This window comes from Molothrus ater, chromosome Z (assembly GCF_012460135.2).
Source record: "Molothrus ater isolate BHLD 08-10-18 breed brown headed cowbird chromosome Z, BPBGC_Mater_1.1, whole genome shotgun sequence".
NCBI lineage: Eukaryota > Metazoa > Chordata > Aves > Passeriformes > Icteridae > Molothrus > Molothrus ater.
Window position 1 is genome coordinate 2416003 of NC_050511.2, and position 22644 is coordinate 2438646.

Consider the following 22644-nt stretch of genomic DNA (forward strand, 5'->3'; position numbering starts at 1 on the left):
TTTCATAGAGTTCTTACTGATCTTGGAATACTTTAATCATATATTTTCTTCTACAAAACTTATAAAAATACACATTTTTTGCCTTGAAGGCCATACAAACATATTTACAAATAGCCACGTTTTTTGAGCTATTGGGTTCTTCTGACTTCTTCATTAGGAATTTTTTTGTTCTCCTGCCTGCTTTTAAGAATGGGTTTCCTCCTTTCAGTCTCAAGGTTTGAGCCTCTCACTGGATCACAGAAATGTTTGGTTTGGGGTTTGACAAAGCTGAGGTGGCGAAAACCTCAGGGAGAGGTGAAAGAGACACTTTCTAAAGCAGCACTTCACAGGACAGGAATATTCCCTCTTGAAAGCAAATTGTTTTGGGAGGCTCTTGGACTTTTTCCAGTTATACATGGGTCAAACATTAATTTTGATATTATTTTGCAATGACACAAACCTCAAATATTCCATTTCCAGTGATGGCTTGAATGGAGCTTTTCCACAAATCTTATCTTTATATTTCTCATTGAAGATTCAAAAATGAGTTCTTGGAGTTACAGCCTCCTGAATTCCAGGATTTTAAGGGATCCATCAAAAGAGCTTTCTCTAGTCTTGTTCATAATACCTATTCCTCTAGGTCACCTTCTCTTAGTTTTACATTGTCCTCTCAAGTGTTTCATGGGTATGTGCAGGTCTTAGGAATTAGGTTTTAATAGAGACTTCTAATGATTAGGAGTGAAACTAATGCAGAGCTTGGTTTAAACCCAAAATCTTGTTTGTCATTTCAATGCAGACTCATTGAGTTCATTTGCCAGCCTGGGCTTTTTCTTTTCCCTAAGCATGAGTAGCTACCATTGTGGTATTCTTCCCCTTCAGCCCAGTGACTAAGGTAAATAAATTAGCCAGTAAAGTAAATATTTCTGTCTGTATTTTAACCAAGAATATCAGTCTTATTTGTGCTGTGTCTGAGCATTCAAATCCTTTTGTTCTTAATTTTTTTCCCCAGAATATAATCCCTCTTTCTGTTCACTTCTAAACAGACCAAAAGAGTAAATCCCAGTGAAAAGCTCAGTTGCTCAGGAGCTATGGAATAGCCTCCACAGAGGGAATACAACCTCTAGCACTTTTCTGGTACTGTTTTTTCCAACCCAGCACAGTCAGGCACCCCAAAGATGGGAACAGTGTCCCTTAAATGATCAGTGCTTTTGCCCTGACTTTCAGTTCCAGCTGCCAAGTGCTGACTGCTAGAAAAGGTAGCTGGTCCTTGTTATTGCTTCAGGATTGATGATCTCCTGTAGGAATGGACAAACTGGGCATGGGAGACTGTTCTAGGACCAGCAGGGACATCTGTGCTTTCCTGTGAAGCAACAAGCTGCCTATGGGCCAGGCAGTCAGCCTCAAGTTAGGAAAAAATCATAAATGACAACTTTCAGCAAAATTCGGTTGATGTGCAAGATAATTATTCTAGCCTAAACCTTATTTATGATATCTTTTCTTGTCCTTCCTCAGGTATTTTGAGTTTTATGAAGGGCCTTTGGAGTACAACTCTACAAAATGCCTGGAATTAAGGCAGGACATCATTGAGGTGAAGGTCTTGTCTATGTAAGTATGAGCTAAATGTAAAAAGTAGAAGTACTTAGCAATAAAATCATTGCTAAAAGTGTTACTTCTGGGGCACGATGGAATGGTATCTTACAATTACATGCCAAAAGGCTCAAGAGGTGACATCAACAGGGATCTCAGAAGGGATCTCTAGCCTTCTCTTACCTGTGCAAGCAATGTTTGAATTTGATCTGAGTTCCATTTATAGAGCAAGGAAGCTTTTCCCATACATTGAGGCATTTTGATCAGGCCCACAATTGTTGTTGAGAATATAATACAGTGTTTGTAATATCATATTTTCAGTAATTGAAGGTTAAGAACAGCCAGACTGACTCATGCATGTGTCTAGCTTAAGGGTCTTTCATTGGCAGTGGCCAGTAGTGAAGGCTGAGAAAGAAAGAAATTGTTCAGCCCTTCCTGATAATAAATATTGGCATGGGAACTTGTGGACTGGTAGAAGGAGTCCAGAACAGAGTAGTCAGAATGGACAACAGACCTTTCTATTAATTTGTTTGGATATTTTCTGAGCCCAATTGTATTTCTGACCTTTTCAAACAGCAGAGTTTCACAACTCAAAACCCCTCAGTGAAAAGGTAAGAAAACGTGATTCTGGGAAACAATAAAATACCTCTAAATTGTGTTTTGTGGTCCAATAAATATGTCAGGAAACCAATGAGTTGAATGAGATGTATGTATGAAGCCACAGCAAAGGAACTGAGTGAAAAAAGTGAGTTCGCCAGTACGACAGTGCACAGCTGGGCAATTTTAGTGTTGCCTTTTTGCATTTTTCAGCATTTCACTGTGTTTAGGTGCTTAACTTATGCCTGATCCCTCACCACATCTAAAGCAAATGGTTTATTAATGTTGCAGGCAGTGCACAGGGCCTGAAAAGTGCACTGGGAATGTCAGTTCAAAGTGCAGCTCCACACGTCCATAACATTGAGCAGCCAGGGCTACAGAAAATACAGTTTGTTGCTCCAGGTCTGCATGAATCTGAGCGTGCCTCCCTGACTGACTCTGTGCACAGCAAAATGTAGGTTATGTCCTTGCCTCCTGCACTGGATGAAGGGTACACGAGTAACACACTTTGCACGGCTTGCTGACTCGCAGCGCTTAAAAATAAAAAGGAGGGGTGAGAATGTCACACTTCTCCAGTGTTCTGCTGAAGATCAGGAGCTCTGATTTGTTTTTTTTCTTTTTGCATGCACAGAGAATTCCTCATTTTTCTTCATCTTACTCAGTGGCCCAAGGAAGGTAGTGGAGTCCTGCTCAGCTAGATACGAGCTACCATAAATTCTACAGTAGACACCGTTTGACATTAAACTCTTTTACTCTGCTGGTCTCTTCTGATGTTCTTGATTCAAATGTGCTATGTTTCCCACGTCAGCCCTTATGGTAATGGAAGATTTCCAAGTTAATGTGCTCTGGTGGGCTACAGAAAGTACAATATGACCTAATTCCTTCCTGCAACTTCCTCAGCCTGGGAAATGCTCGGTTCTACTCACATTAAATATATAATTATCTTAAAAGTCTATGCTTTATTCAAACATTCAAAGCCCTCAAGTCTGAAAAGAACTCATTAAGACCTATCAATCTAGCAGAAATCACAGACTTCCAAATTTCTTAGCCAGATTATACAGTTGCTTCCTACCTCTAGATATTTGCAAAGCCTTCATTATCTCTGTTGTCCAAACGTACCAGAATATGTGCGAACTTCAATGTGGAATTTCTTGGAATTGGTGATATCATCAAAAAAATGAGTCATCCTGTATCAGCTTAGTTGAAATAGGAGTGAGGTTTTTTTGGGTTTTTTTTTGTTTGTTTTTTTTATGTGACTACAGGTGTACTGATTAGCAGAGGAGGAGGTAGAGATCCTTATGTAATGAGCTTTTCATTTCCCCTTACCATCACAGACTCTTATCCCTACATGTGAGCTTATAAATTGTTCATAAAATAAATTTACCCACAGTGTTGTGCTGTAGGATCTCACAGATCAAGTTAACCTCACCAAAATGCAGCTTTAGTTGGCCAAATTAATCCCCTTTTCCAATATCCCCCTCCTGGGCCCTTCTGCTGGGTGCACCTTTTTCCCAAAACTTAGCTGATTGAAACTCATTTGCTTCCCAGCAGATTTTGGTAGAGTAGCTGCTTCTTGCTCAATATTGCATTTTTTTTATCCTGAAAAAAACAGAGAAAGCCTATCAGGGAGAAGAAATCAGTCCCAAACATCAATTCTTGCATGCACTGGGCTTGGAGTGGCTATGTCTGAGCAGAAAAAGGAAGAAAAATTATAAATTTTGTTCTGTTGAGACTGGCTGATTTGTCCCATCAATTTGTATGGTATTCTATCTGCAGCTGTTTTAGGAAATTAAGCCCTTGTAATAAACTTAATTTTTTCCTTTTTTTTATATTTTAGGGTGAAACAAACTGAATTGTTTGATAGATGGAAGAGCCTACAGATGTGCAAATGGGAGATGAATGTCACAGAAGCCAATTTATTCAAGTAAGAATGCCTCAAATTAATGAGACTGGGTAAAATTTACTTTGGTTTGAGTTTAGCTTCTTGCAGAGATCAAAATTTCACATGGATACCAAGAGTAAGCGTGACAACATTTGGAATACCATCCTTTTGAATAAATGTGGACTTTTCCCCCTGCTTAAAAAAAAAAAAAACAACTCAGCAATAAGATTTCTGGCATGTGGAAAAGTCTTCCAGGAAAGGCAAGGAATTTGATGTGGGAAAGACTTCCAGGTTTTATTTGGGCATCAGTGAGGATGGACATGAGATTTAATGGCTGCACCTATCAGTCAGCCTAATTGTCTGGCTTAGAATGGTAATATCACTGGTGATACTGCAAATTTGGCCTACAAAATACTCAAACTTGATTTCTTCTGGGTGTTTTAGGTCCCTTGGTTTTAGTCAGACCTTGGTTATGACTTTCTCTGGTTTGGTTTTTTTTATAATGGCTTCTCAGCTATTACTCACAGATTATCTACATATTTTTTCTGGTCTTCAGAGACCTCTCAGTTAATTTTTGTAGTGTTCTGTCTTTCTTCCTGTAACTTCTCTGCTGAGGGTCCTCCTCTCAAGACACGGCTTTTGGAACTGGTGTTGTGAAGGCAACAGTGGATTGAAGCCAGTTTTTTGAATGTTATATATTGATATATTCCAGTGCCATATTTCAGTAGGTTTTGAGAAAACAAACTATTTCAGGGTAAGTGCTGTAGACTGAAGTCTGCAAGTCACTGGTACAATTCAGAGATGTTGTTTGTAATAAGGCCCCCAGCTTTATCCAAATTCTCTTGCATGATTCCAGGAAATAGCTGTCAGGAGTTAATGAGAGAGTGTGAGAATGCATGTGCTGAGTTAGTCATTGACATCTTTAAAAATAACATTGTTAGTCTCAGACTCATAACAGTTTCTCCAATGTGATCTCCACACCTAAATTTTTTTAGGTGTTTGGTTTTTGTTTAATTTTTCTTTTCCCCTGCATTTTTCCTGGAAATTACTTGGTAGGCAATTATCAGAGCCTGTTTTGAAGAGGAGAGTCATTCAGGATTGCAGCTCATTATTTTAAAAACAGCTGGAGTGAGAGGAGTAATAATTGTGCCCAGAGAGAAAGCAGCACTTTGAGGTATGGAAAGGAGCCCTTTGAGCTTTGGAGGCCAGAGCAGAGGTGGGAGCAATGAGAAAGGAGTTTCCAAAGACCACCAGGAGGACCATCAGTCTATCTCAGGCCACCAACACCAGCACATTAAACAAAGAACCCCTCTCCACCCTGTGCACTGAGAGAAAAAAAGAGATGAAGGACTCCTGTCACTGCTTCTACCTGCCTGACTGATATATCACTGCTCCAGGAACCCTCACTGGCACCCAGATGTAAACATAATCTCTGTCAGCTGGTTTCAGGACAACAGTAGTGCTTGTAATTGAAAAGGAAAAAAAATGTGTAAAGCCTATTTCATCTGTGTTCAGTGGGGCAGAGACATCAGTGTGCGAGTTTGTGGGGAAGTTGCTGTCCCTTAAAAGCAAACCAGGGTCTCTGAGTTTGGAGGCTGTTTAGGAGGAGGATGAAATGTGTAACCCTCCAAGCTGTGGGATTTTGAGCTTTGCCAGTCCAGTCCCACCATGTGAGATGGGGAGAATCCAGCAGCTTTAAATGGCAGATACTTGAGCAGCAGAGAGGGATGAAGGGCAAAAATCACAATAAAGTTTGTACGTAGAGACTAAGGAAAGCAGTTTCCTTGAAAATCTTCTTCCATCAGATATCAGGCATTCACAAAAAGGACAGTGCCTCTGGAAAACCAGCTGGACATTAAGGAAAAACATCTCTTCCAATTCCTTAAGGAGCAGCCAATGAAGCGGTTTTTCTCATATCCCAACTATAACAATTCAATTCCTTGAATCTGTTTGTAATTGTTTTTGCTGTTAGACATTATTCATTGACTTTTTCAGTCTCATTTGCTGCCTTGATCTGATGGTCATTTTGTGCCATCCTGCATGAGTCAAGTATATGAGAGTAATTGGACATCACTGAAATGTTTGCATAATTCTCTATTTGCTTTCTGGTGCTTGTAATAAAGCCCATAAAGAAGACAGGCTTATTCTTCCAACTGAGAATATGAGGCCACACACCCCAGAGGCAAGGCATTTAATCTGGGTTATTTGAGAGCCATCTGGCTTTGCCTTCATGCTCGTACATTTGCCATGACATGCATTTTTTACTAAAGGTATCAAACACATTCACTGGGAAATAAACCATCTCTGGAATAAGGGTGGGCAAAAACCAGGGCTTCCAGTGCCACCAGGGAAAGAAGAAAAGCATCCAGGGCAGGATGGGAGGTGGAAAAGGGAACCTTATTCACAAAGCTGCTTTTCCCATCTACATTTCATGTGTGTGGGGGGTTTTAGTTTTTGGGGTATTGGTTCTTGGTTTTTTTGGGTTTGGATTGAAGGTATTTGAGATGGTAGTTTATGTTTGGATTTAAGTGCTTATTATTTTTAATTAGTAAAACAGTTTCATTACTGTGAATTTGGCAGCTTTTTATTAGAAGGCAGAAAATGGTTCACAATCTTTTGTTATATGGTTTTTTAAGACTAAATACTTAATAAGAATTTACACTTAGATTATTTTTTTTCTTTTAACTTAATAACTGATTCTAAAAAGTTTGTAACGTGGATTTTTTTTTTGTCTAATTACAAAATGTTACTTAAACTTACAAAAAGAAGGAAGAAAAGCATGAAGAGAAACTTAGGACGACACTTTGTATTTTTTATTTTGCTTCCATCTACAACATACTAAAAATTTTAAAACTTAAATTTTTTACTAAGTGATACACTAATTTCTATAATTTATTTTACACTTTTGTGCATTTTAGTCTATTTTGAAGTCCAGGAAACTTTTTAAATGAATGAGGGTTAAAGTTAGTGCTCCCTTGGGGGTTAGGATACTTTAGAGTAGACAGAGAAATATTTTCAGTGTTTTAGGTTTCTACAATGTGAAACACAGCAAAGGGATCGGAGCTGAATGTTTTTTCTCTCTTACTCTGAATCCCACATTTGGGATTTTATGAAAAAAAAATTTTGGTCGTTAGTCTGAGATTTTTGATTTTTAGGCATGACCAGTTTGCCTGGCACCAATCTGTCAGGGCCACATCACCTTCCTGATGCACACATGTGCAAGGCTAAGGGCAAAATTAAGATATTTGAAGTTTTTTTTTGTTGTAGCCAAAGTGCGCTGTGCTCCACAGCAGTCTGTCAAGTGGGGCAGTGTCTTTGGGTATTGCTGTGTTTAAATACTGCCCTGCCACATTTCCATGTCTCCAGAGGCACTCTTGAACTCCTACATTTCCTGCCCAGTGATGAGTGTATAATTCATGAAATGGTGAAGATATCTAAAGCAGAGAGGGACTAATTCACTGATGTGGTTTTGCCAGGATATGGGAGGTAGAAGTTCATCTCTGGGGCTAGAGCAGGGCATAATTTGCACATGAATTCCCCACAGCCTAGAAGAGACAAGTATAGGTATCTAATTTACTCTCTTTTCTTTTTGTTTTGCCACAGTTTTCTCAATCTAAGAAAATTTCTCCAAATCTGAAGTTTTCTGGATGAAAATCCAGCAAACCACCATTTTACCCATCCCAGCGCTAAAAAATTTCTTTTTGGTGAAAAATACCTTGTTAGGAGTAACAGCAATTACAAATCCTGTGTTATGCCATCAGCTCCTTGATCTTATTTCTTTTTCATTTCACAGGTCTACTCTGTCAAGGTGTTGCAATGCCCCATCCTTTCTGTTCACCACCCAGAAAAATACTCCCTTGGGAACTAAACTGAAATATGAAGTGGACACGAGTGGAATCTTTCATATCAACCAAGAAATCTTCAAAATGTTTCCAAAGGTGCCTCTGCCCATTTGCAGGATCAAGTTCACTGTACTTGCTGCATTAGGCACTGTCCTACAGCCAAGCATTTAGCACTTGTTTGACATTTCTACAGAATTCACTGCTTATATTTGATATGAAAATCTTTTTTTTTATATGATATTTTAGATGATTATTCTGTTTTCTGGTGTCATCTGCAAAATATATACATACACATTCATCCATATACACACACACACACACACACACACACACACACACACACACACATATATATATATACACATATATACATATATACACACATATGTATGTAATTTCCTGCAGAATATTGCTGACTTAGGAGCAAAGTGGATAATGAAATTAGAAAGCTAAATAAAAGAGATACTGATTTATCAGAACTCTTTCAAAGTATAATATTCGCATATAGTAAATCCAACATTTGAGGGTAGGTCTGATTTTCTTTTTGGCATGATTATTTTATAATTCCTATTCACGATGACTATTTTTATACTTATTTCCCTTCACAGATTATCTGTGAACAGGCTTCATAGTTTTTAAATGTATTCATCATAATGATTACTCAAAGCCTTTCCAGCAAATAACACTTGACCTCCAGGGGTACTCAAGGTTATAATCAGTGGGCAATTCCCTCTGCACAGAGTGGCTGATGAGGAGGAATGGACTGATATGGCTGCAGATTTATCACAGGGCACACCCCTTCAATTTAGAGCAGCATACTTGGGGGGGGTGGCTGAAATTGATCCCTTTTCAAAAGTCAGACCTATATTCAGGTTAAGTACTTAGATTTGTGCCATTGAAGGCACAAATCTAAGGGTCCAAGCACTTCTAATCCTTTGGCTTTCTGAGCACTGCTGAGAGGAAGGGAAGTGTTGTTATCTGAACGTGCACATGAGGAGCAGGGGCAGAAGCAGGGAAAGGCTGGGATCCAGGAAAGCACTTTGGCATCTGGAGATGTGCAAAGAATGTGTACATCTAAATCCAGGACTATTATCCTCAAAACCCTGCCTGATTAGGCAGATGAGTGCATCAGTCTGAGCACCTGAGATCTGCTAGGTTTGTCCTGGATGATCAGGATGCTGCGAAGGCATCATTGCATGCCAAAATGCCTTTGGGAGTCACTGGGCAGTGACCAAAGCCACCCTCTGCACAGGAGCAGGGCTGTAACCTCTCACATGTAGGAAATAAAGGGCTGAAAACACAGAAGCAATGCTGTAGGAGCGAGAGCCTTGTGCTAAGCATGGACACCTGGCTTCTGATTTCCCTTCCAGGGCTGCCAAGGGACTGTGTGTTAAGAAATCACTGCATAAAGCACAGACAGCTCCATATTTCCTCTCTGTCAGACAGCTGCTGCTTTTCTCAGACAGGTGTGATTGCATGCCCTTTTTGCCTCATGGCTTATGGATGCCATGGAAAGATCCTGGGAATAATCACTCAGAAATGTCAAGCCACTCTTGTATCCCTCTGTATTTTGCAGCGTGAGATTATTGATAAAATATGTATGTACCAAAAACGAGCACTCTCATGCTTATGTAAGCACATCCCTACATATTCATAAGGTGTAGCATGGCTCAGTTCTTCGTCACAGCCCTCTCACCCTAACAGCCCAGTTTGTTGTCAGGATGTGATTTTCACTCTCTGGCTCCAGCAGCAGCTGCATCTCTGTGTGAAGGCAGGATTTTTCCCAAAGATTACAGGAGGATGCATCATCCACAAGTCCATAAAGGTGCCTGACCAAAGGCAGTGCTGGTAGTGCAAATGCTAATTAATAATCATTAACACTATCAGTACAGTTACTGGTAAGCAGTAAAATTTGGCCTGCTTTCTGCAATGTGCTGTCTGACAGACTTCTTGGGTTTTACTGGCTGCCCTGGAGCTCTGTGTGCAGACTTCCCAAAAGCAGGACACCAGAGCCTGAGGAGCCAGCAGTTTGCAGGCAGCTCAGAAAACAGTGCCTGAGCTACACTAATTCATGGTTTGTGCCCTCACGTGGAAATCAAAGGGGAAAGCAAATGTCTAAAATTACTCCTTATGTTATTGAACCTGGGGAAAATGAACAGCTTATTGGGGTTTTTTATTACATTTGAGTTTGTTGCCTGTGCCATCTCTAATTGCACAGCGAAATATCCCATCACTTTGTGTAGAGGGAATATTGCACCCCAGAACCAGTGTCCGACATCCTGTGGTTAATGCATCAAGGTGCAGCTGCAGGGGAAAAACAAGAGGAAGAAGTGAAAAGGGGGCTTGTTGTGTCCATGTTTTGGGGCCTTTAACTGTTTCCTTGCTGTGCTGTTGCAGGACATGCCGTACCACCGCTCCCAGTTCAAGAGGTGTGCAGTGGTTGGGAATGGAGGAATTCTGAAGAACAGCAGATGTGGCCGGGAGATTGACAGTGCAGACTTCGTGTTTCGGTAACCACCACGGCTCCATTTTCCTATTATTTTTGCCTTTTCCAATGACAAATGGAACATTGAGAAGCTATTCTCTCTTGCGTGGAAACATGACATTTGCTAAATTGGCTGTGTCAAGCCTGCTTCTTGCACAAAAACCTGTATTTCAAAAAAACAACCCCAAAATAATAATAAAAAAAAGCAAACAAAAAAACCCCCAAAACATCTTACTTTATAATATATTTTTTTAAATTAAGCTTTGAGGAATTATTTCTCCCAAACTCCATGGGGTTAATCTGACTTACTGGCAAAGTCTGATGCTCTCTTTCAGGATATCCCCTGCCACTGAGGTTGTGGATTTATCCTTCTGTGGATATTACTCTATAAGCAGTGTCCTATGAGCTTGGGCATAATTTTCTAGGGCAGATCTGAGCCAGAGGTACAGCCTCTATTGAGTGACAAGCAGCTTGGTCAGATGTTAATAGCTCACAGCTGATGTGCCTCAGAGGTGTTTCTGGACTGGTGCAGAGCTCAGGTGCTCAATAACAGGATTTACTGTAATCAATAATCAATCCAGGGCCTCCAGAGTCACCAGAAGAACCTTAAAGGTTAAGTGTCTTCACTGCTCCTCACTATATGTAGAATTACCCAGGTTTTGCATAAACTGGGATGTCCCACGATGAGTGTTCCTGGATAAGAGAGTCTAGCAGCAGTTTTATAATCCTTAATATATATGAGAAAGATTTTTTTTTTGTTATTCATATGCATGACTAATCCCTCTCTAAATCCTGTTAAGCTCTTTGCCTGGGTCATGGCATATGACCGCTAGCTCACAGATTCATGACTTGCTCTCTAGAAAAGAAAAATCTCTTTATTTCAGTTGGCCTATTTTCTGATCTTGGGTATGTTGTTGTCAGTTTAGAATAACCATGTGTAAAACAATTAATTGCTCTGACTTCACACCAGCAAAAATTAGATCAGATTTTGGTTCAGTGCAGTCTTAATTTAATTTGACATCATAAAAGAAAATTTTACGTTCAGGATTCATTATTTTCAGATCCCTGTGTCTGCCTCCTATTCCAACTTTACAGAAAATTATTATCTTAGTTTTCAATGAAAAAAAAAGTCTGCGAAAAAGTCCAGGCTTCACATAACTTCTTTTTTAAAAGCCTAATATATTCCATATGCATTAAATAATTACTGTAGATTCTCTGCTGTTGTGTTGGATCACAACCATAAGTATGGATGAAAGGAGCAGCCCATGTGACACACAGAGATGGCAACCTTTTAAGAAGAAGTTGAAATATGTCTGGCAAATCTCATTTGTCTTTAAGGACTTTTAGTAGAGGTCCTGTTTTACCACTGTTACTCTTCCTTGGACAGTATCAAAACTGGCGAGAAAAAGAGGAGATCATTACAGAACTTAGAAACTGGGTTGTGTTTGGTAACTGTAACAACTAAACAGAGGTCTAGTCTATAGAACTGGAATATGAATAAATATATCCATGCCAAAGAAAACCCTGGTTCACCATCTCAAAAGTATGGATGATGCAAAAAGATGCACCAGTGTTTTAAAAGCCAAGGTCAGTTTTAAAGTAAAGCTTGTGTTCAAGGTCAGGTGTGAACGCATCTGCTTTCCAGTCCACCAAAGTATCAGGAATCATCATCTTGGCCACCAGTGAAATTATATAAAACATTTCACAAGTGTTTATGGAGCCCTGATTACATTAATTGATACCTTCAGAACACTTAGGGAAATCTTTTCTTGTGGCCAGCAACATGCAGCCAGGATTGTTCTGTGAAGTAAATTCAGAAAGCAATCAGTTACAGTACAATAGAATATATAAAATACTCACCAAGATTGCATTTACTAGTAGTTATTGTCTGTCTCCATCTACTGGCCAGAGGGGACCTCTGTGAATTTAGAGATGGGACTGCTCTCTTGGTGAGGATGAATTTTTGGAGTCTTGTGACAAAAGTACAACTTGTGCAGATGGGACCATTTTTATAAGGCATTTTCACCTTCAAAAAAAATTCAGTCACTCTTAGTCCCAGTGTGAATTTCTTGTTCAGAAACATTGAAGCTGATTATCTGAAAACCCTTCTCAAATATCATCTAAGCACACTGCCCAGTGCTAAGTGATACTGGTAGTGCCCAAGGACTTGAGTGGCATGACCCAGCAGAAGAAAGTACTAGAAATGGCATTGTCTATTAAAAGGATAGCCAAAACCAATTCTCTGGCCAGATAAAAATGAACTATCTGTAAGGTGGATGTGAACCTTTTGCATGTTAAAAGGACTTTGGAGGAATTTTGTGCATTCTTCTGCTCCCCAAGCTGTCTTCTCTCTTTGACTGAGAAATTTTCCTGTCAGCTGAACTGTGGTATTGTGAAAACAGTAAGCATGTCTTACCCTAAATATCATCACAGTTTTTGCTCAGCCCTGTTCTTCAGAAATAAGGACAACTTTGAAAATTAGGAACAGCAGTATCTTTGAGATGTGGGCGCCTTAACAGTGATGGTTTTAATTGAGGCTTGCAGGTCACTTCAAAAAGCTTTATAAGTGTCACTCAGTGCCTAACTCAAGCTTAAATTGAGTGTAACACTCAATTACAAGGCCATACATTTTATCCCTGAAAACACGTGCTGAAGATTTTTTTCAGCTGGATTTCCTCTGGAAGGAAAGACAGCATGATAACTTGTGAGTGTGCATTTCAGTAACTTCATCATCTCTTGAGAGATGCTCTAAATTTTGTGAGATGATGTATCTAGGACAAGGCCAAGGTGAATGGAGGCTGGGCAAAGTCAAGGCTTGCAAATCTCACAGGTTTGCTTCCAAAAACTTTGATGTCCTGTGGTGAACTTGTAGAGTCAGAATTGCTGCTATTACACCATGTTGGGAGATGCTTATAAATGGAAAAGGAAGTGAAGCAGATAGTTTGGGATTAATTAGGTCTGGATTGATTTCTCTCTTGTGGAACATTTCCCCTAAATTCTCCTGGGTATAAACTGAAGCATCTTAAAGGCAGTGTTTTACATATAGTTTATTAATTATTAATTATTGAATACATCTCAGCTACTGCTCAGCAAGCCTTTGATTTTATAGGCTGATTGGCCTTGGAACTTCAATCCATTTTGCATCCTAAACTGCCAGAGTAAATAGGTAAATTGCTGTTAGGGAGGCAAAATGAGCCTTGGCTACACCTGCAAAGAGGGATAATCTCTTACAGGTGAGGGAATAAGAGAGGTCTTCACACAGCCCTCAAAAACTTGTTAGATTATTGCACAGTTTGGGCATCAACATGTTTTGATACAATTTTAAATTCTCACTCTGTTTCTAGATTTGTTGCTTGGCAGAAATGCTTAAATAAATTTTATTTACTAGTCCTGAAAATACATTTTTAAACTTTCTTACTAATTTCTCTTTTTTATAGATGCAATTTGCCTCCAATATCTGAGAAATACTTCATGGACGTTGGGGTGAAGACTGATGTCGTGACTGTCAATCCCAGTATAATCACTGAGAGGTCATTTCTGGTTTTATTGTATTTTCATTTCTCTTGATTTCCCAAATCTACCTTCAACTTAATTCTGTTACATAGAATTTTTTACCAAATCCTACTTTATACCATCACTATGAATCATACATTTCATTCTGACTTGAATAAGTAACAAGTTGTAGAAATGTGTTAAACACTTAAACCTGCACTTTGATGATAGAAAATGGAAAGGCAATGAGCTAAAATCAAATTACAGAGCCATCCTTCCCCTGCTCTGCTTGCAAGTCCCAGTCAAACATCTTAGAAACATTCAGGGTGAAAGAAACTGGATCCCACCTGAAATGCTGAAGTCATAGAATCAGAGTCATCAACTTTGGAAAAATAAGATCATCAAGTAAATAAAGTAACACACATTGTCACATATTTTAAAGAAATGTCGGTGAAACTTTACTGTAGACAGGATTGACTAGGTGATTTTCTTTTTAAATTTGTTAATTTAATTCCCTAATGCTACCTTGTGACATTTTTGGGACCATAAGGCTCATTAATGCTTTCCTCTCTCGATGAGTTCCTTTTCTCAAACAAGACAAATTAATTTGTTTGACTTTGGATTTATTTAAAAAATGTTACAGTTAGACATTTTAAGCACTTGCTAGCTTTGGTGTTGGCCACTTTTTTATACAGCCCTGCACTACATGGTGCACTGAAGAGGGTCCTCGATCAGAGAGTCGGCTGAGTAACGACAACCACACCAATGTGGCTACATGTTGTTCTCCTTTATTTAGCAACTTTGGCATATTTATTCCTCTCTATACATTGTCTCACACCACTAGTGATTCATGCTTATTGGTTAAGCAACTATAGTTACATACACATGTTAATTACTGATTGGTTGTCACACTGTAAGCATCTTTAGCTAAGGTGTGCCAAATTAGCAGTTTCCCACAACATGCTTGGCATCTAGTCTTGGCACAATGCTCATTCTTCCTTGTTGGATCCATTTGAGGTCAGAACATGGTATGTCTTGTTACGAGGACAGTACATGGTCAATCTTGTCCTGAAGACAGCACATGGTCTTCAAAGTAACTCTGTAATCTGCAGGCCAGGGTTGTCCAACTCATGTAGGAGCACAGCATGGCCCTGTTCTGCTAAAAATCCTTCTAGAGTGCACCACGTAGCTTGGAAAAATTACTTACTTCTAATAATACCATGAGAAGCGTGGTATTATTAGAATCAGAAATGGCCACAAGGTTATTATGAAGTTATTATGAATTTTTAAATTTTTTTTAATTAAAAAAATTAAATATTTTTAATTTAAAAAATTTTTTTAAAAAGTTATATTTTTAATAGTTTTTTAGAAGTATATAATTTCTACCCCACTTTTCATGCTGATGCTGTAGCTATGAATCCAAGTACATTCCCGTTGATAACAGGAAGCCATCAATGGGAAGAATCATCTCAATTATCCCTGTGTCGGAAATATTTCAGTAAAAGCCCATTGGGTATCTCTTGCTGGGAATGGACTGACCATCACTCACACCCTCTCCCCTCCAGATTCCACAAGCTGGAGAAGTGGAGGAAGCCCTTCTACGACGTGCTCCAGGTGTACGAGAACGCCTCCGTGCTGCTGCCGGCCTTCTACAACACGCGCAACACGGACGTGTCCATCCGCGTCAAGTACGTGCTGGACGACTTCGAGTCCCAGCAGGCAGTCTATTACTTCCACCCCCAGTATCTCATCAACGTCTCGCGCTACTGGCTCGGCCAGGGCGTGCGGGCCAAGCGGGTCAGCACCGGGCTGATCCTGGTGACTGCAGCCCTGGAGCTCTGCGAGGAGGTGCACCTCTTCGGCTTCTGGGCCTTCCCCATGAACCCCTCAGGGATTTTTATAACTCACCACTACTACGACAACGTGAAGCCTCGCCCCGGCTTCCACGCGATGCCCTCGGAGATATTCAACTTCCTCCACATGCACAGCAAGGGGATCCTGCGGGTTCACACGGGGACCTGCAGCTGACAGGGACACTGCCAGAGTGTGGCGGGAGCTCGATGGCCTGTGTATGGTGTAGGAGGTTTTGTTACACCCCGAGATTATGCAATAATTGTTTGATATAAATTTCCTCAAGGCGTTGCATCCCATAAGATCTAGGACACCAGCATCTTTCCTGCTAGCAGAGTTGGGTCCGTACCAGTGTAGGAGAAGCAAAACTCCTGTGCCCCAGGGTACACGCTGTCCTGGAAAGCAAGTCAGAAAAGAAGCACATTTACAATACATTTAGGGATAAATAGAGCACATTAATATAGTTATCATTTCACTATGGAGAAAAGCACCAAACTTTTGAGGAAAAACAGAGGTGGAAAATTTTAGCATAGATTATCAGACTTTACATAGGTTTCTGAATCAAGTACCTTGGGGTATTGCCAGATGTTATTGAACACTCTGTTCTCTGGCCTTTAGATTTTTGAAAATACTCTTTAGCATTATAGCTTAATGGGGATATATAACTTAAAATCTTTGTTCTGTAATGTCACAAAGTGTTGATCAAAAATAGCAGATAGATGTGTTAGGAATAAACAAAATCACTTTATGAATTTTTTCAACCAGGATAGAACAGAATGTTGAACTCCCATTCACAGCAACAGGTAATCTGTTGAAACTGTGTGAATCATGTTGTGATACTGTTTTAGAAACAGTTTCTTCTTCCTTCTTGCGCCTTGCATTTCTGTGCTCCTCTGCTGATTGTGCTTCCTTTCTCCTTGTCTGTGACGCTTTCCTTCTGGCTAACACATGGCAATGTGCGCGCTTCCTCCCACAGCCACCATCTCAGCATCACACTGGAGTCCTTGCTGAAGAAACAGGTTCCTTCACAAGGTTTTCTTGAGATGAAGAGCAAGGGGATTACATAGTTATATTTTACAAGTTGATTTTTTGGATCAGCATAAGATAGAAAAAAAATAATTTCCTCGTTGATTTTTATTAAAGACTTTGTAAAAGTATCTGAATGTTGATTCACTGTTGTACAGATTGAGTTAACACTTTCAGGTATCTGTAATATGTTAATATGTCAGGAAATGAAGTTAAAATTCAGAGAAGTTATTTTGTGGCTTAGATTATGATGCTTATTTTAAAATTATGCATCTTGAAATGTCAAATGTCTTAATGTGGCGTTTTTGTATATTGAGAATGTTATTAGGATAGTAAAAGGGCTGGTGGTGTATTCTTTAAATGTCATCAGTGTAGCTCTGTCAGGTATGCCTAGCCTAATTTTTCACCTGCTACAGTTGACAAAATCCTGGAGCAGAAAAGATGCCAGAAGTTGCTGGAGTTTATTTTGTTGTAGTAGGCTGCTGGTAGTTGCCCTTTCATACTGGTATGACTGCATACACAGGAGGTGAGGTTTGCTATTCCAGCTGTGCTGGCATAGTTAAATGAACAGAGATTCCCTGTCTAGGTTCTTAGTCTGAAGCACTAGGGCTGTTGCCTTGTCTTGTCTTACGTAGATTACAAGATCTTTGATCAAGGATTTGAAGTTTATAGTTCTGTATAAGGGATATTTTTTTTTTGCGGGAGGTCGGTGGGGAGAGGGTTTAAATCCAAATATGGACTTGGATTTTGACTTTGTAATGCATGAATGCACAAAGCTTCTTTTAAAAGCCTCTGTGCTATGCTGAGAGCTGTGCAAGTTGCTCACACTACAGATAAAATGATCACAAAAAAAGTGAAAGCACGTTGGTCACCACTCCAAAAGTCCCTGCTGCCCAGCAGTGACCTGGGTGGTATGTGAGAGTGCATTTTATTTACACTACACTCTTGAGGTTTGATTGCCTTAGAAGCAACCCATATCCTTGGTGAAGGTGTCAGAACTCACCTGGGAAACACCAGCCAGGGGCAGGTGAAGGACCAGTGCTTAAGCTTAATATATTATTTGTGGTGATGTGTTTTAGGTCTTAGAGTCACACTGTGTGTTATTGAGCACCCCCTCGTATCGTCTACCTGTGAAATAGGCAGCATCCCCATCAACCCGCAGGTGAAATGGTTTCCTTGACTCAATATGCAAAAGAGATCTTTGTCTTTGCTGTGTTCTGTAAATTTGTGTGCAAAGGGCTTTGACAATGAAGTGCTGTGATGAAAGTGCTATTTAGAGAGCAATGTGACACTGCAGGTTGGCCGTCTCGCTGTGCATTAAGTTTTATGATAACAGTAATGACTCTGAAGCTGGTACTTAGAGCCCTTACTCCTTATTCTGCCTGAGTTTGGGACTAGTAGTAGCTCCAGGTTTGCTTTGCTGCTGCTGCTCTGCTAAGGTTACCTTCTTTAGTAAGAGATTTTTCTTTACTGTGGTGATGGAAGTGAACAATATCAACTGAAAGGAATCTGATACATTGCAAAAAGCACTTCAAAAAAGATGGGAAAGCACTTGAGAAGCATCCATATGTTGATAGAAATAGTGCAAATCCCTCTTTTTAGTTGCAAGAAATCCTTTTGGACAGACAAAAGGATAAGCAGAACTGAATTTACAGTTAATCTGTAAATACAGGGTCACAGACATCTCCTTTCCATTGTTTGCTTCATAAAAATGAGCAATGTAAATTCACTGTAATAAGTGCAGTGTTACTGTGTCTAGATTTTGATTGCTTATAAATCTATAGCTACTATATTTTTTTAATGATTTTAAGAAGTGTGTGCAGGTTACTTGCACATATGCACCAAAGGCTTAATCTTGCCACATTTAAATGAAAAGAGCCCCCATTCAGGTGGGTGGGTATTTTATTTGGGTAGGGACTGCAGAAACAGGCCCAGATATTTCTGTGAAGGTGTACATAGCTGTACAGTTAAGGAGTGATTTGCAAGCCAGAAAGATAATTATTGAAATATATATAAAATAGTCCTTGAGATGAAATACATGTTCCAACATGTTCACTTTCTGATTCATTTTTCAGGTGTTGCTCAAAAAGTGATTGCAAAACTATGGCATTTGTCAGAAATGCCATATGTAGAAGGGCTTTTGCAGAAAGAAGGACGCTCCTTGGTTTCTGCCATCATTCTTTTGTGTGCTGAGCATAAGAAAATATTCTTTTGACATCATTCATTTGTCTGAATTTGGGGCTGGTTTTGTTTTCCCTTCTCCCATGAGGTCTAAGCTCCAAATGTCCAATCTTAACCTCTGAACAACGGGATATATGAGTGATAAGAAGTGACTGTCAGGTGTGTTTGCTGCAACTAAAGGATGTGTGTAGCACATTATGCTTTCCCAGAAAAATCCCCCCCCACCAATAATTCTGATCTGTCCATGAAGGAAGGCTGTCAGCTGTCTGCTACCACATCCTGAGCTTGAGCTGTAATCTGAGCTCTGCTGCTGAGGATATGAAGCCTGAGACAGGCAGAGAGAAAATGTTATGGTTTAATCCCCAATCCCTCACATTATTTAGGAGAATCCCTTAAGAAGTTCCTGATACTGCATACACTGGCAATGCAAGTTGAGTTGGAAATGATAACTAGGACTGCTTTGACTTTATTGTCGGGTCAACAGAGGAGGCTTATGAATCTGCCAGTGCTGTCATCAAAGGGAAGGAAGTATTTAGCTGGAATAGTTTAGCTGATTGCTTTTGATTCATGAAATCCAACTTTGCTGTTGGACAGAATGGCTTCAATGGCGATAGGGCCATTATAATATTTTAGCATATTTCCTGTGATTGCAGCAGAGTTGTCAAAGCCAGCTCATGAATTGCAAAAGGGAGAACCATGCCATGACAGCAGCAGCTCCTTCTGCTGCTGTCTCAAGGAGGAGAGGCACCGTGCTGAGCAGGTCTGTGGTCTCCCTGAGAAACAATGTGAAAGGAATACAGGAGGCTGCAAGCACAACTCTGCTCCAGAGCCTTTAGTGCCCTGGAATAACACAGCAGAAACAAGAGGTGAAGTTTCACAGCTCGCAGCAATCAGGGGTGGCTCCTCCAGCCCTTGAAAAATCCACCCTCTTGCAGGCTCGGCTGACGATGAATTAAAGGTGACTCGGGGTGGCCAGATGTAGTGGATGGAAGGAAATCAGCTCCAAGAATAGTCCCCTCTGTGGGTGTTTGGTGAATCAGTGGAAGGGCTGCTCCTGCTTGGAGGCAGGAGCGCTGGTGGTGACGCAGCTGCGTGGGTGCTCAGCCCTCCCTGGCAGTGAGGAGCAATCTCTGCTGTGTCTGGGGGGAAACTGAGGTGGGGAGGCAGGGAGTCTGTCCTTTCTGATCTTCTGAGGCCAGGGGGCTTGCCCACTAGTCTGCTTGGGTAGTGAATGTGACATGCTCTGAAATGGGCCTTTTTCCCCACCTCACTCTCATTTGAGTGTGAAGAGAGGCTTGGAGCTTTTTACAAGTGTAGGAAAAAGGAAACAGAAAAATTTGGCAATCCCTAAAGGGCCAAGCTACCTGGGAAATTCTGGAGTGAGCTGAGGTTCCAGGAATAAAGAAGTCAGTATTTATGCTTAGGGCCTTTACAAAACCCAGTGAAGCGTGTGGAAATTTTGTGTGCTCCAGAAATGGGCCTTGATCATGGGTAAGATGAGCAGCCTCTTTTTCCCCCCTCACTTGATTTCATACACTTTTTAATATTCCTTAGATACAGTGCAGCAGCAATACCATGTTTTTAATGGTGTGAGTAAAGAACAAGATTCTCTGGAAGCAGAAGTGTTGTGACTGTCACTCTCCCTTCCAGATTCCATCAATTCATCTTTTCAAACTCATCTATGCAAAGCATTTCATCGTGGTGGTGTAATTCATACATGAGCCCCCTGTACCTGGCAGTATGTATGTGAACCACAGGCCTCAGGAAAAGGGTTTTTTCTGCTTGCTTTAAAATACCAGTGTGGAACTTGTCAGTGATATGAATGTGTTGAAGGCAGGATGCAGCCCAGTACCTTTAAAGCCACCACAACATTCACATTTGGGTTCAGCAGAAAGAGAATTCAGGCCTTACATCAGTGCTCATAAGCCAAGCCAATAACCTGCATCTCCCAAAAAACCCACCCAGATTATTATCATTTTGTGTCTTGTTATCACCCTGTCTAATGTGGGTGAGCCTGCTTGGCATCCTTTGTTGTCTGCATGGTATTAAAAATTAAAAAAAAAACCAAAAAACAAACAAACAAACAAACAAAAAAACAACAAAAAAATAACCAAAACTGATTCTATTCAAAATTGAAATTGTACTTAAGTGCTTTTAAAAATAAACTTAAGGGAAATCCAAATCTACGAGAGGCATTGGGTTGAGGGAGCCTGGGTCCCAGGCTGTCAGCACCTCCAGTGCTCCCCAAAGCCCTGAGCATCCAAGAAACATCAGAAATGAGGGACTGGGCCACAGTGGGAAGCTTGAAGTAAGACAAATCTGCCTCAGCGCTTCAAGGATTGAAAGATGTAAATATGTTACCAATGTGTCTGACTTTCTCTTTAGAAGCCATAGATGTTCTCAGTGTTTGATCTTCGGGTAAGCTGATGTACATTTTTGACTGTACTAATCACTGTAAAATGTGTTAGCATGTAAAACAGTGACAAATTAAGCCAGAAAAATCAGATACTGCATTGGCTGGTTCTTGAGATGTTTGTTGTACTTGAAACTGTCTGATGGACCAAGACACTGAAGTATCTCCAGTGCTCCCTACAGCTTGTGAAGACTCTGGTAATTGCCTTCTTATCAGTGTGGAACAGGCAGAATTAATCCTTATTTGTTGGCATTGTGTCGGCCAAGTGACACACACTTAGGTGTGCATTCGAGCCTGTCCCCTTAGAGATGAGGGGAGGGAGAAAAATCCCTTCTCTGTCTGGGACAGGACAAAAATCTGGAGACTTTTCTCCATTTCTGGGCCCTCCTTGCTGTGAACTTTGAGGTTCCTGATCAAACCTCTGCATTGAGCCCATGTAAATTGTACTGAGCAACTGCTGCCTGTTGAGTATATCCCTGGTTTTCACCTGGTGGGAAACAAATGCTTATTTTGGGAATACTGGAGTAAAACTTTGTGTCTTCATTGTAGGGGAGCTTGGGCTATGACAAAAATAAAGCTGTTTGTTGTTTCTGTAAGGCCGTGGCAGTGAGGGTGGAGAAATCCATGCAGGGACATGTTGGATTTATGATGATGTTAATCTCTTGTGTCCTTTGGCTGACCTTTATTTTGTCGACCTTACACCTTGTAATTTTGGCTTATTATTGTTTCTGTAGCTGTACTATGGTTGTGATAGAAAACCTATCAGTTGCTGTAAGCCATAACTAGAACAGTAATCAGGGGTTTTTGGGTTTGTTTTCTTTTGGTTTTTTTTTGGTCTGTGTCACTGTGTTTGGAAGATGATTTAATTCTATTGAATAAACAAATCACTTCAACAGTTTTCTGGGAAAGGCAATCTTTGGGCCACTTATTGCGCTTTCACACTGATTTTGTATTTTCTGCTGTTCTGTGTCCCTGAACAGGGGGAGTTGGAAGCTCAGCTGGTAGAAATTGGTTCACAAAACTAGAGAATGTCACTGTGGAATTATATGATGATAGAGCATCATTTATAGAGATATATAAAAGTATATTTAGAGTTATGCAACCATACAAACTGAGAATTTGGTATTTTGATCACTGAATACTCAGTATATGTTCTGGACTGTTGTCTACAAAATATCTAGACACAGTAAGGTCATTTATTACTGCAAGTAGCAAACAGTGCACAGCCAGCCTTTGAAAAGCCTCTGCAATCCCTGGGATTTGCCTACTTACACCTTCCTAACAGCTCTGTCCTTTACTGTCTTCATCC

General features: G+C 40.3%; 1 protein-coding gene across 2 annotated transcripts in view; it reads left to right on the forward strand.

Annotated features, from left to right (window-relative positions):
• ST8SIA5 (ST8 alpha-N-acetyl-neuraminide alpha-2,8-sialyltransferase 5) overlaps positions 1 to 22233 on the forward strand; it is a 70934-nt gene extending 48701 nt beyond the window's left edge. For both annotated transcript variants that reach the window (XM_036402990.2, XM_036402991.2), the window contains 6 exons: positions 1492 to 1584; positions 4001 to 4087; positions 7839 to 7983; positions 10285 to 10397; positions 13810 to 13902; positions 15430 to 22233. In XM_036402990.2, the coding sequence (XP_036258883.1) occupies positions 1492 to 1584; positions 4001 to 4087; positions 7839 to 7983; positions 10285 to 10397; positions 13810 to 13902; positions 15430 to 15892 (994 nt within the window). In that variant the 3' untranslated portion in view covers positions 15893 to 22233. The remainder of the gene's footprint in view (positions 1 to 1491; positions 1585 to 4000; positions 4088 to 7838; positions 7984 to 10284; positions 10398 to 13809; positions 13903 to 15429) is intronic.
• The last annotated feature ends 411 nt before the right edge of the window (positions 22234 to 22644 follow it).